At 33.6% G+C, this 13,814-nt stretch overlaps 1 protein-coding gene across 1 annotated transcript; it reads right to left on the bottom strand.

The window, feature by feature from the left end:
• Window positions 1–10,579: 10,579 nt before the first annotated feature.
• On the bottom strand, window positions 10,580–13,308 carry LOC107772472 (transcription factor MYB78-like). Its single transcript, XM_016591978.2, has 3 exons — window positions 13,022–13,308; window positions 11,808–11,937; window positions 10,580–11,416 (listed from the first exon to the last, which is right to left on the bottom strand). The coding sequence occupies exons 1-3, from the start codon at window positions 13,185–13,187 to the stop codon at window positions 10,777–10,779; spliced, it is 936 nt and encodes a 311-aa protein (XP_016447464.1). The 5' UTR covers window positions 13,188–13,308; the 3' UTR covers window positions 10,580–10,776.
• Between the last annotated feature and the right edge of the window lie 506 nt (window positions 13,309–13,814).

A 13,814-nucleotide genomic window follows, 5' to 3' on the forward strand; every position in this document is an offset into this window, starting at 1 on the left:
ATGCAACATGTTAGTTCCTAATGGAAAGAATAGTTACTAACTTTATAAGTAACGAATAATTGAGCACACGCAACGTACCCTAATTTGCAAAATATTATCTAATCTCAATTCCATTTCTAATTGGCTAGCTAAGAATATCACCCTCATTAATTTTCACTTTATTGTCATATTTAAATTATGATTTTTCTCGATCAATGCAGTATGCAGAAGGCGTGCGTTAAATGGAATTTCCTTTTAAGGTTATGATAAGCATCAAATAGTGCTTATTGCAGATAAGCATTAAACCTTAAAGCATATTAAGTAATCAAAATAATGTTTAAGAAAAATTACATGACACAAATGATATTTGACGATGTGCTAATATATAATGTAATAGCAAATGAAGCTGCTCTTTCCTTAATCAGATGTTTCGGGTTCGATCTGGATATGAAAAAATTCTTGGTAGGGAGCGTTTCTTCTCCAATAAGGCCATATGCGTCACGAATTCGGATATAATCAGGCTCCAATACGAGTACTTGACAATCGGTGGGAAACCAACCAAAAAATAGAATGCCACGTGGCAAGCCATCATATAACATCTGAGATACAATTCTAAGATCTCATGATCAACTGCTTAAATACCAATTAAGGATTACGAGTGCAAGAACTTGATCAATTATGGTCAAAGGGTTACACTGGTCAAAGCTTCGTGTACAAATTGCAAATACGGATAAAGAAAGTAATTTGATAGGTAGGCTTACATTTTCTATAAAATATTATTTTATAATGACTCGTCAAATAATGAGTACTTTGAGTTGATATTTGGGATGAAATAAAGCATATTGAACATAGAAAATTAGTAGGCGTTTGGACATGAATTCCAATTTTTTTTTTCAAATTTGAAATTTCAGTACTAAAATTTGAATTGAAGATGTAATTGTGTTTGATTATAATTTTTGCAACATATTTTGATGTCTTTTTTTTCAAAATCATGAAATATGATTTATACCCCACAACTTGTAAAAAATATCAAAACCACCCTATTTAATTATCCTACTTGAAATAAATAATCAAAATGGTATTGTTTAACTGCTATGATATTCTGTTTTACTGTAATACATAGAAGATGCAAAATTAATATCACATTTTCTGATTCTACTAACACACAGAGAAGGTGCAAAAGCCGGCATAGCCACATATTTCTCATAACCATATAACTAAATTTCCGGTAGGCATAGTTCAAGTATCAACTAGGACTGATGTTTCACCATCTGTCACCAAAGATGTATCTGCTAAAGATGAAAAACCAATAGGGTCATTGTATAAATTTTAAAAATATAGGGTAAATTTGTAAAACTAAAAACTAGCAAATTCTCATTTTCAATTAAAAACTGATTATCAAATTTGAAAATGAATTTTCAAGTGAAAAAGGAAAAATTGGTAAGAATGAGATAACCAAATATTGTTTTCAAAAAAAAAAATGAAAACAAGCAAAAAATTTGTATGTCCAAACGGACTCTTAATATATTTGCGTTTGAATTGAGGTATAATTAGTTGATTAATACCCTTCAGCATAAACGTATAATGTACTTATATTAGGACAATATTTACCAACGTTTGGCCGTTTTTGCTGCTGACAACCATAATTCTATTTTTGCCGTTGAACATGCAAAATAAGTTTCACGTTTTTTTGTTTGTTGCTATATTGTAATTAATATTGTAACGATTCAACCGGTCATTTTGAGTATTTACATTTTGCTCGGTAGTTTTGGGGCACGAGTAGCTCCGTATGATGTATTGGGACTTGTGTGCAAGAATTTGAGTTCATTCTGAGATGATTTGATATGTTTCGGCGTGAGTTTTGGAAGTTGAAAGTTCGAAAATTCATTAAGTTTGATTTGAGGTGCGTTTCATCGTTTCGATGTTGTTATACATGATTTGAGGCCTCGAGTAGGTCCGTATTATATTATGGGACTTGTTGGTATGTTTGTACGTGGTGCCGAAGGGCTCGGGTGAGTTTCGGATAGGTTTGGGCTGTCTTGCGCTCATTTTTCTTATGTTCTGGTGTCGTTTCTTCAAGCATAAATGGTACCACATTGAACAAATGAGCTTTGATTTCGGTTTTGATTGAAGTATTAGATCATATCGTAATTACGGAATCGTAGCAAAAAAATCGTCAAACTTGGACATCGTATGAGGATTTTATGGTCATTTTACTAAGAATTGGGTTGCCAGATTTTTTCATATTAATTATGAAATTGCCACTGTTGCGTATTTAAAAATCTACACTATTTCTAAATATTGAAACCAATATATCTCCTTCAATATAAGATCATATGGATTGATTCAAGAGCCTAACTTAACTAAAATTTCACAAGGAATCCATTGGAGGCATCAAAAATGAGTTTCGAAATGTTTTTGGCATAAGAAACGAGGCAACACAGTATTAAAATAAGGGTTTTGTTCATTTAACATATTTTGAGTTGGGGAGCTCGGAATGGGGCAATTTTCGAGGCGATTTTAGCATATGAATTGAACTAAGTGTTCTCTACTCGGTTTTGGTTATATTTGGTGAATCTATCTTCGATTTTAGCTTTTGGTTGATGAATATTAAAGAAGAAATTGGGAGTTTTTCATAATATGAATATTTTTAGTTTTGAACACTGATTCGGAGTCGGATTTGAGTGAAACTAGTATGGTTGAACTCGTAATTGAATAGGTTGACAGATTTTGTAAGTTTTATCGGGTTCCGAGGTGCGGACCTGGGTTGGACTTTTTGGCCGATTTTGGGATTTTGATTAAAGATTCGACCTTTTTCGATTAGGATTGGTTCCTTTAGCATTGTTTGATGTATTTGAGTTGTTTTTTATTAGTTTCGAGCCATTCGGAGGTCGAAACGCGCGTGATGGCATTCTTGGAGCATCGCTTGGCTTGCTCGGTATCGAAATTGGCTTGTTTAAGATAAGTAACTCTTCTAAACTTAGTGCTGAGGGTATGAAACCCCGAATTACGTGTTATGTGATTGGTGTTGAGGTGACACATATGCTAGGTGGCGGGCGTGTGGGCGTGCACCTTGTGAGTTGTGACTGTTGTTTCCAGGGCACTGAATAATAGCCCTATTTTATTGATATCTATGTTTTCACCATGTGATAAAATAAATGAGCTGTACATCATGCCAGATATCATGTTTAGGCTTTATGCTGATATTGTTGGGACCCATAATGGTCGTTTCTTGCTGTCATCTCATTGAATTCATTGATATTTCGTACTCAGTCACATTCATGAATTCATATCATATCTCAGTCTCAGTTGTTACTTATCAATACAACATATTATTGTTCCGGGTAAGTTTTCATGACATTGTGAGCCCGTGGGTAAGACTAGAGAGATTGATGACTAAGTGAGGCCGAGAGCCTGATTATGAGTGACTGTTATGGGATCGGGCTGCATGCCGCAACATATTTTATTGATTATTGAGTAAGGCCGAGGGCCTGATTGATTTATGCCATGGTTGGCTTGTTATAGAGCTTGGGCTGAAGGAGCCTCTCCGGAGTCTGCACACCCCCAGTGAGTTATATTCAGGGATGGATCTTCCCTTGGTATGGAGATGGATCTTCTCCATGAGGCTGGATTGGCCTGTTTCCTCAGTACTGGGTGGCTTGTAGTCAGTGATGTATATATATTCTGAGATGGATCTTCCTTGGGCCGCATGGGCCATATATACAGTACCGAGTGGTTGAGTATGATGAGTAAAAAGTGTGATACAGTGAGGTTGAGTACTCTGAGAGTGTGAGTACATGATTCATCTATGAGATACATGACATTGGCATACATATATGACATACATGCATAAAGACGCATTTTTCTCATGTTGTACGGTATCACATCATTCGTGACTTTTTACAAACATTGATATGTGGGCATAGAGTTGTATTTTACACTTGTTATTTGGAAAGGAATAAAATATTTTTTATTTACTATGGAAAGGATTTATCAGGAAAACTACAGGTTTCAAACTATCTCAAAATTTTTCGATGATTTCGATAAAGAATTTGGATTTTCATTGTTATTCTTGAAAAGCGGAACAATTTTCAGAAAATTGTGCTAAAACTGAACATTTTTTTATCTCTGAAATTATTTTCTTGTTTATATGCTCTACGTTGTATGAACTGCTATTGATTATTTGTGCTGGACCCGACCTATATTCCAGCTCGTCACTGCTTTCAACCTGAGGTTAGATTTGTTACTTTTTGAGTACATGGGGTCGGTTATACTCATACTGTACTTCCTGCACATTATGTGCAGATTCTGGATGCCAATATTGCTGCATTCGATGGTTGCTAGATTTGAAGTCATACCTGCGTTCCTGCTGTAGCTGCCTCTTGTTCACGGTACTCTGTTTATGGACTATTCAAACAGAAGATGTATTCTTTTCATGTCAGCTTTGTAAACTCTATTCTTAGAAGCTCACGATTTGTACTATCAGTCCTTGGCAAATGTAATAGATCCAAATAACTTATTCCGTTAAATGGACTTGTTAACATTATTGAAATTGGATAGTTATTAATTGGATTACCTAGCGAATTGGGTTGGTGCCATCATGACTAGGGGACTTTAGGTCGTGACAAATACGAAAAATACCCTATGTTTTCCTTTTCCTCGTTTTTCCCCCTCTCTTTTTGTTTTCTGGATAGTGGTAAGTTTGAGAGCTTAATCAATGTAATAAATCTTAGACAAACTCTAATCCTAATGGGTTGCTTGGTAGGAGGTATAATAATAGTACTGAATAGTGTGTATTACGTTTTAGTGATGCTAGGATTAGTAATGCTAGAATTAGTTATGCTGAGATTAGTTATAATGGAATTATTTCTTATCGACTGTTTAGTTTGGTGTATTAAAAATAACATGCATTGTATAATTTTTCTTTTAATTATTTATTTACAAAGATACACTCCACATTCTTTAGAAAGGATCTGGAAAAATTTTTCTCATTGCAATTCAGTCTTTATACATGATTATTCATGTATTAAAAATTATGGTATTACTAATGCCATGGTTTTCTATGTATAAGAATAGTACTGAATATGACGTATTAGTTAGACAAATATTTATGCTACCAAAAGGGATTAAGAGTACCCATGGGGTAGAGTGCTGGTCAGTCAAGAATTCTCATGTCCAGAAGATGAAGTTGGCTAAAATGCGGTTGAGATGGATTTGCGGGCATACCAGGCTAGATAGAATTAGAAATGAAGTTATATGGGACAAGGTGGGTGTGGCCCCTGTTGAGGACAAGATGGGAGGCGAGACTTAAATGATTCAGGCATGTGAAGAGAAGAGGCATAGATGCATCGGTGAGAAAGTATGAGAGGTTGGCCCTGGAGGGCATAAGGAGAAGTAAAGGTAGGCTGAAGAAGTATTGGGGAGAGGTGATTAGACAAGATATGGCATTGCTCCAGCTCACTCAGGACATGACCATGGATAGAAAGGTGTGGAGGTTGAGGATAAAGGTAAAGGATTAGGATAAGTCGCCTAGTGTTGTCCTTGTCTGTAACAGTAGCTTTAGTATATGAGTTAGCATTATTTATGTATTTTCGTATTCCTTGACTCCTGTGTTTACTTGTCGTTGTTTTTATTCCGGCCTTCTGATTACAATACTCAGTTTTAGTTTTGTATCTTTGTTTTTTTTGCTTCGGTTTCTAATTAATTGGTGTTCTTGCTTGCTGCTGCCCTTCTTTTATTTTTCCTAAGCCAATGGTCTTCCGGAAACAACCTTTCAGCCTTCTTGAAGGTAGGGGTAAGGTCTGTGTACTTCTACCTTCCCCAGATTTCACTTATAGGGTTATACTGAGATTGTTGTTGTTATATATATATTTCCCTAATACATCCTACCAAACAATTCCTAAATGCAACATTTCAAAGTTATTAAATACTCAATTAATTAAATCCTTGATCAAAGAGTTTGATTGAAACTCTTGGAGTCAATGATAATCACATATTTTTTCTTGAAGAGGAATGCAAATGAGGATTTCCCAAATTTATTACGGGTTGGAAAAGTATTCTATGTGAAACAAGAAAGACCATAATGTTCTAAAAGTTAGAAAGTGATGACAACAAAGATCTTTTATTATCCTTATTAGAAGTATATGGCTCAGAGGGTTTGAATAACAAATAGGTTTAACGAAGTAATTAATCTCCTTTTCTACAATACCTTCGCGCAATGATATGTGAGCAAAAAGGAAAGAACAATAAGAAAGAGTCACATTCTACAAACTTAAAATGGTTCAAAAATAAATGATAAATATGCACCTGATTTCATGTGCTCTTTCCATCTTTGTCCGAATCGTGAAAGCAACCACTAATATTTTCATTAGAGTATGGTGTCTATATCACACCCCTAAAGGTGCGGCCTTCTTCGATTCCTGCGTGAATACAAAATACTTTGTGTACCGGGCTGTCCTTTATTTAGTAATAGATTATACACAGTTATACATATATTAAACATGGATCATGCATATATTATATATCCGCTGACGATAAATGATATGATGAATGACTATTTAGGTTAATTCTTCTTTAAGAAATAAAGGAATGGTGTAATGTGACCCACTCGGCTTCATCCTCTACCTCCTCATTTTATTATTATTATTATTATTATTATTATTATTATTATTATTATTATTATTATTATTATTATTATTATTATTCTATTATTAGTTATTTTAGCAAAGTAAACTTATTTCAAAATATTTGACGTTTTAGAAAAAGCAAGAAGTCGTCTCTTATTTAATTTTTCTTTAAAAATATATCCTTACTGTTTCAATTATATATATTGTGAATTTCTTTTAAGTATAAGATGTTTAAAGATAAATAATGAGTAGTCTATGTATATGCTTACTACGATAGCACTCAAGTTGACAATGAGTCTTGAATTTTGCAAGCATGCAAGTAGTAATCCATTTTATACACAGCTTTATTAGCTCGGGATACACTAATTAAATAACATAGGATATTGATAATTGATATAGATGTTCTTTATAAAGAAAAAATTTCAACTTCTTACAAGTGAAGATGGCATCGTATTTTAAAAGGATAAAGCCACAAACAGGGAGGGAACCCGAATTTTCATTAAAGGAATTCAAAAAATAAAAATAAATAAATACGAGAACAAATTATGGGGATTCAATAACACACTTATATATATATACTGTATAATTTTTTGGCGAAAGGAGTTCGAATGAACCTCCTTTGGCCGCCCTTGTTCCGCCCCGAGGCCACACAAGGCTCATTAGTCAAAGCGTCAATGACTTGAGCATCAAATTAACTATTGCTACCAAGATACATAGTTACACCAAAAATTTCTTAAGTGGATTATGTGATAGAGGAAAGGATATTCAAACTAAATGTCAAAATGTCAACTAGGAAAAGTCTTGTTCCTCTTTCATCTCCCAAATTGAACTCCCACCGAGATAAACACAAGCACACCAAATATCAATATCAGAATGTTCACAATTGGATTAGAGAGAAAGGGAACTTCGGAGCAATGTTAAAGTTGTCTCCGTGTAACTTATAGGTTACGGGTTCGTGGCGTGGAATTAATTACTGATACTTACATCAGGGTATATATTGTCTACATCACATTGCTTCGGGTGTGACCCTTCTCCGAATCATATGTGAATGCGAATTACTTTATGTTTCGAACTGCTCTATTATTTACAGTGGGACTAAAAACTGATTCTAATCGTGAAGGACCAATACAACTGTTCAATTATGACAAAACTTTTCATGTCCTTTTCAATAGTAGAAAAGGTTGAAGCTGTAAAGTACTTATAAGCAAAAGATTTGTTGAATTTTGATGGATGGTAACCTACCAATAAAGACATTACTGCAGTGGTCCTCTGCTAGATAAATGTGTTACTATGACTCGTTACCATTTAGATCAGAACTTATTGACAGACGAGTTTATTTTTTATGCATTGACGACGGATGGTCCGATCTCCGCCGTCTGGAGAGAAGAACATGTATTGACAAAATAAAAACCAAATGACAGAACTCAAATACGTAAAAATAGTATGGGCTAGCCAGTTTTCAGACTGGTCATTCAAAAATAGCCAGCGTTTGCAAAGTCATTAAAAAATAGCCACTATTTTGTTGCAACACGGAAAGTTCCAGCATAATATACTGGGAGATCGGTGCATCTGTGTATGAACTTCCAACATATTATGCTGGAACTCTAACATGCGGAAAGTTCCAGTTAGGGATGTTCAAACCGAACCGGAAAAACCAAACCAAACCGATTAAAAAATCCGACTAGGTTTGGTTTGACTTGGTTTGGTATTGAGTAAAAAAACTCGAACCAAACCGACATATAAATATATAAATTTTATTTATATTTTTAAGACTTTATAGTGATTTTTCTTTAGAAAATGTAGAAATATTTGGGATCCTCTCATGTATTAACCTTGAAAGCGTAAATTAATGAAAAATTATTGTTAGACGACTAAGAAAATAACTATCATGTGTTACTAAAAAAATTCTCTCATTAGAATATTTTAATAGATCATATGTTCGTCAATTTTTTCCATATTTACTAAACATATATTCACTTATCAAAGCTTTATCTATAATTTTAATAAAGTAAGATTGAAATAATATTCATGTAACAAAAAAACCCGAAAAACCCGACAAAATCGAACCAATCCAAACCGATATAATTGATTTGGTTTGGTTTTGATAAAAGCCGAACCAACCCGGTCCATATACACCCCTAGTTCCAGTATAATATACTGGAGATTGGAGCATCGGTGCTCCAATCTCCAGTATATTATGTTGGACCAGTATATTATATTGAAACTCCATTATAATATACTGGAGTTCCAGTATATTATACTTGAATTCCAGTATATTATACTAGAGTATTTTTCCGGATTTTGAACCGTATTTTTATTCAGATTTATCTTTATATGAAAAGTGGTTAAAATTCCATTACTTTTGAAACTGTGACTATTTTTAAATAACCACTTATAAATTTGACTATTTTTGAATTTCTGCCCTCAAATACGACATTTTGAAGGCTTGTGGCTTGGGGTGCTCAAGTCTAGGAAGTCTATAGTGGCTATTATTCCATCCGTTTCACTTTATATGGTAATATATATTTTTTTCTATTCTAAGAAGAAATACTATTTTCCTATTTTGAAAACAAATTACTAAACTTTCTATTTTACACTTAATATATTAATATACAATAATACAAGTATTTTTGATTTATTTTAGACAATAAAAATTTAAAAATCACATAAAATATGTAGATTTTGAAGAAGAGTATAAATAAGATAAAGAAGTTTTCAGAATTTTATTTTCTTGATCATAAATAATCGCTAATAAGAATTTAGTTCCTTTTGCAAACTTGATGTCGACTAATCTGCGAATCTAAAAATTTATTTCGGCCAATTTAACCTTCTCGAACTGTTTTTTTTTTTAAAAACCAAAAAAATTGGGTCATAATAACATATTGCTTGCCAAGAACAAAAGCCCTCGAACACGCTATGAATCTTGAAGTATTATTTTTGCATTCTCTAACCAAATTCGCCTACATTTGAATTACTTTGTTAATGGGTTGATTAAATTTCTTTCAAACTTTGTCACACAAAGTTAAAGTTGAGAAAGAACTTCATAGGGTGGCTATACGTGGAAGCTAATTAACGGTCTTTAACTTTTGGACCACTTTTAATGGCTTCTCTTTAAGGCACGCAGCTTATTAAGATTCTAGCCGCCAAGCCAAGCACCACACGTCCACACCCTCTTTCACATCGTAGTATTCCATTCGTAGTTTGGTAGCTTATCGTCTACAATATTCAAATACACACGTTTTATATTACTCACCTCCTCTTTCCATAGAAAAAGAGTATTCCAATTCGATTTGTGTATTAGGATCGAAAAAATTAAGTGTCAAGCGAAAGTTAGTAAAGTAAATTCTCATCATCAGACAAGAGAAGATAAATATACTAAAAGAAACAAAAATATTTTATGTGATTCAGTCAATTAACCTATATCTGCCGGCGAAATAAGCAATCCACTGTATTTAATATGCAAGAGACTTGTCCAAGTCTATACATGCTCTCAAAGCAAAATACTATTAAAGAAATTTTACTATTAAAGATAGTGGAGGCAATTATGCACGCTCCTCTCATTATAATTCTCGCTTTACACTTGTATCTTTTCCCTTATTATAATTCCACCAAAAGTTTCTTAATTACGTACTCCACAAAAAAGGCAATAAAAAGACAAAAAAACTAAGTACAATTGTAAACTAGATATCTTATTTGCGTTTATTGTTATGATTAACTTTTGATATGCCTTAATTCTTACTGCCTTCACTCCATTTAAGCTCGTCTAAATTCAATATTAAAAAATCAGATTCTCTATCTAGCATGGGAAGATTTTTATTTTCTTCTGACATATAAATCTCTAACAAGATTAAAAATTTTAAAACAAACATTTAACATAAATAAAACTTAATAACATGACGAAAACTTAATCCCAACTAATTGGTAAGTAGTATTTATCCTTTATGCAACAAGATATTTTTAGAAAAACATAAAGCTAAGCAAATAAAAGTTGTCACTATAAGATACTACAAAAGAGTGAGAAAGTGGAAATTTTCCAACAAACCTAAGTACATAGATCATATATGTTTTTTTTGCATAAGAATAAAAAATGTACTCTATATTTTCTATATGACGAACGTACTCTTCTGGTTTTTTAAGGTACTGTTTAAGGAGATTGCACTTTAAACAGTCCTCACATGTTAAATTGCTGCGGTAAAAACCACATGTCTTCAATATTCCATGAATTGTCTGAACCATATCCACCGTCCATCAATTGGGAATTTTGCTGATCCAATGCTTGAAAGTAACCAGGGTTAAAGTAACCAGTTGGGCTAGTTAAGTATTGATCTCCATAACACATCTGATTAACTTGAGAATAATCCTGATTAGTGCTTTGGTTAATAGGGAAATTGTAGCAACAATCAGTGAGGTCAGAAGATGAGTTGTCTGATGAAGTTGTTGCGCTTGAATTCTCCAGTGTGAAAATCGTGCTCGAATAATTAAGACTGTTTGTTTTGTCAACGTTATTCACCAGTTGGACGGGAACATTAACCTCAGACATAGTACTTATGTTTGGTAGCGGCGGCTGATTTTCTTGGTTTTGGATGTAGGTGGTGGTGGAGGAAGAGGCCACCGTCGTACCGGAAGTGGTGGCGGCGGCTTGAATTCTCTCGACTAACCTTGGCATCCAAAGATATTTCATGGTGTCTTTGAATTGCTTGCTGTTCACGTCACATTTGAGTTGTTTTGCATGCTTTTGTACTCGGGTTCTCCAATAATTTTTTATCTCGTTATCAGTTCTTCCAGGCAAATGTTGAGCAATTTTTGACCAGCTACAATCCAGAAAAAAGCAACAATATGAAAGATGCAGTAGTTGATTAAATACAAATTAAGACAACTAAAAACAAATATATCCAAAACTTAAAGATAGTAGTTCGAAATGAATGTAATCTTATTTAATATATACAATTTAAACTCATATTTAATATATGTTCTAGCTGACACCAATAAATTTAGTTAATTAAAGCTATGAGAAGACGAATGAAGAATGTGAAGATTTTTACATTATCATGTTATTGAAAAGTCAATTACAGGCAATTATGGTGACACTAACAATATACAGGAAAAATACATATTATAACTGGTTAAATTATTACGCTAATATAAATTATTTACAATAATGTTAGTTTATAGAAGTTAGATAAGTGTTTGAAAATAACATACCGATTGCCCCAACGAGAATGCAATTCAAGAATCAAGAGTTGTTCTTCAAGTGTGATATTCCCACGTCGAACATCAGGGCGAAGATAATTAAGCCATCTCAATCTACAGCTTTTCCCTGTTCGCTTCAGACCTATTTAATTCCAAGTAATCAAATAATTAAAATTCTCATTTTAGAGTTTAATAGTAAAGTTCATAACATTAAAAAAAAAAAAAAAGCAGCCCGAAGTGCAAAATATTTCATATTCATGCAAAGTTCGGAAAAGAGTCGCATCTCAAGGGTATAATGTTGACAACTTACCCTAACGCAAGCGATAGTGGCTACTTTCACGGCTAAAACCCGTAAAAGTATTTGATGAAAAGTACCTATACCACTTCAACATTACTACTACTTCCCCACCACCCAAACTAAAAAAGAAGGAAAAAAAAAGAAACCTTTTCTTTCCTTTATCACTATCGCATTTGACAAGGTACTGTTTTGCTTTTAAGAATTGCTTGTACGGAAAGAACTAATACTAAATCATATCCATATGAATTTTTATCCATTCTTAGCAATTGGTTTATAATTTATACCAAAGAAATGGAAAAGAATATTTCCTTGAATAAAGAAATATTTGTTTCTCTCAAGAGAGATATTTCTAGTTTAACCATTCAGTATCCAAAATTCACTATTCAGTATCCAAAATTCACTGGCTCAATTAATCTGAATCGCTCCAAAGAACCTACTAATGGTAAAGGTCCTATATCAAGAAGTTTCTTCTAAAAACTCGAATTCGATGCTCCGATTAAAAGTGAAAAAATCTCAATCATTCTATCACAATAGATCTTTTTCATGAAAGTTAATATGTGAAAGTACGTTATGATGACTTTAAAAGGCTAATCGGCGCACGAAGCATGCCGTGTTCATGCAGGTCCGGGGAAGAGCAGCACCCAAGAGGGTATTTTTTAGCCAACATACCCTAATGCAATTATCAGTTCCCGAAAAGATAGAAAGACCGCTCGCTTAAAGAAAACTCTTTTAGAGACTGGTACCAGCCAAGTCCTCTCGACTCGACAACAAGAGTCGGTTATAGAATAGCCTTTTAGCTAGCTCTCTCATTCTTACCGACTTTCCGGCCGGGCTGATTCCACGACTCGAACCTATGACCTATAGGCCTTCAACTGCGATGACAGAAGAAATCAACAAATATATGTAGGAAAAGAGAGTGAGTATTTACCAGCACAACGAGCAAGGGAATTCCAACGACCTTCACCATGATGAGCAATAAAATTGATAAGTGTAAAATCTTCTTCAACAGTCCATGGACCTCTTCTAAGGTCCAAATCTTCTTCCTTTTCTTGATTGTTGTTCTTAAAACCAACTTTAATCTTGTGTTGATCCATTAAAATTTGTTTATATTTACTCTAAATAGAGAAACTGATTGATTGATACAAAAAGGTATTGATAAATGAATCAGTTTAGAGAGAGAGAGGGGAAGAGAGAGATGAATGGATTAATACAAAAGGATAGAGAAGTTGATGGGACTATATAAAGATACAAAAAAAGTAGGAGAGGTTTGAAAAAAATTGTGTAGAAAATATAAAGTTGGCATGTGAGGGAAAGAAGAAGATGTTATATATTAAAGTCGTAGTTGTAGTATTACTATCCCACAAAGCCGCAATAAGGAAAAACAACTTCATTTTTCAACTTTTTTAAATTCCTAAGTTCAATTCAATTAAAGTAATTAAATACACACTAGCTTGACACTTTAATATCACTTTGTCCTTCTCATCGGTGGAGGATCCAGCGTTACGGTATCGAGTTTATATGTTCAATATGTTCGACGTAAAATATAAATTTATACGAAAAACTTTATTAACAATAACAACAAACTCAGTAGTTTTTCACAAGTGGTGTCTAGAGAGCGTACGCAGCCCTTACCCCTAACCCTGCAAGGGCAGAGAAGCTTTTTCCGATAGATCCTCGCCTAGAGAACGACTGAAAAAGAAAAGGCAATTACAACAAGGCAA

The sequence above is a fragment of the Nicotiana tabacum genome, chromosome 11 (assembly GCF_000715075.1).
Source record: "Nicotiana tabacum cultivar K326 chromosome 11, ASM71507v2, whole genome shotgun sequence".
NCBI lineage: Eukaryota > Viridiplantae > Streptophyta > Magnoliopsida > Solanales > Solanaceae > Nicotiana > Nicotiana tabacum.

Coding starts and splice junctions, on each gene's coding strand:
- LOC107772472 (XM_016591978.2), bottom strand. CDS start 13,187: ATGGATCAACACAAGATTAAAGTTGGTTTTAAGAACAACAATCAAGAA. Junction 11,938..13,021: donor TTCCCTTGCTCGTTGTGCTG/GTAAATACTCAC, acceptor GGAATTAAATAG/GTCTGAAGCGAACAGGGAAA. Junction 11,417..11,807: donor CATTCTCGTTGGGGCAATCG/GTATGTTATTTT, acceptor TCTGGATTGTAG/CTGGTCAAAAATTGCTCAAC.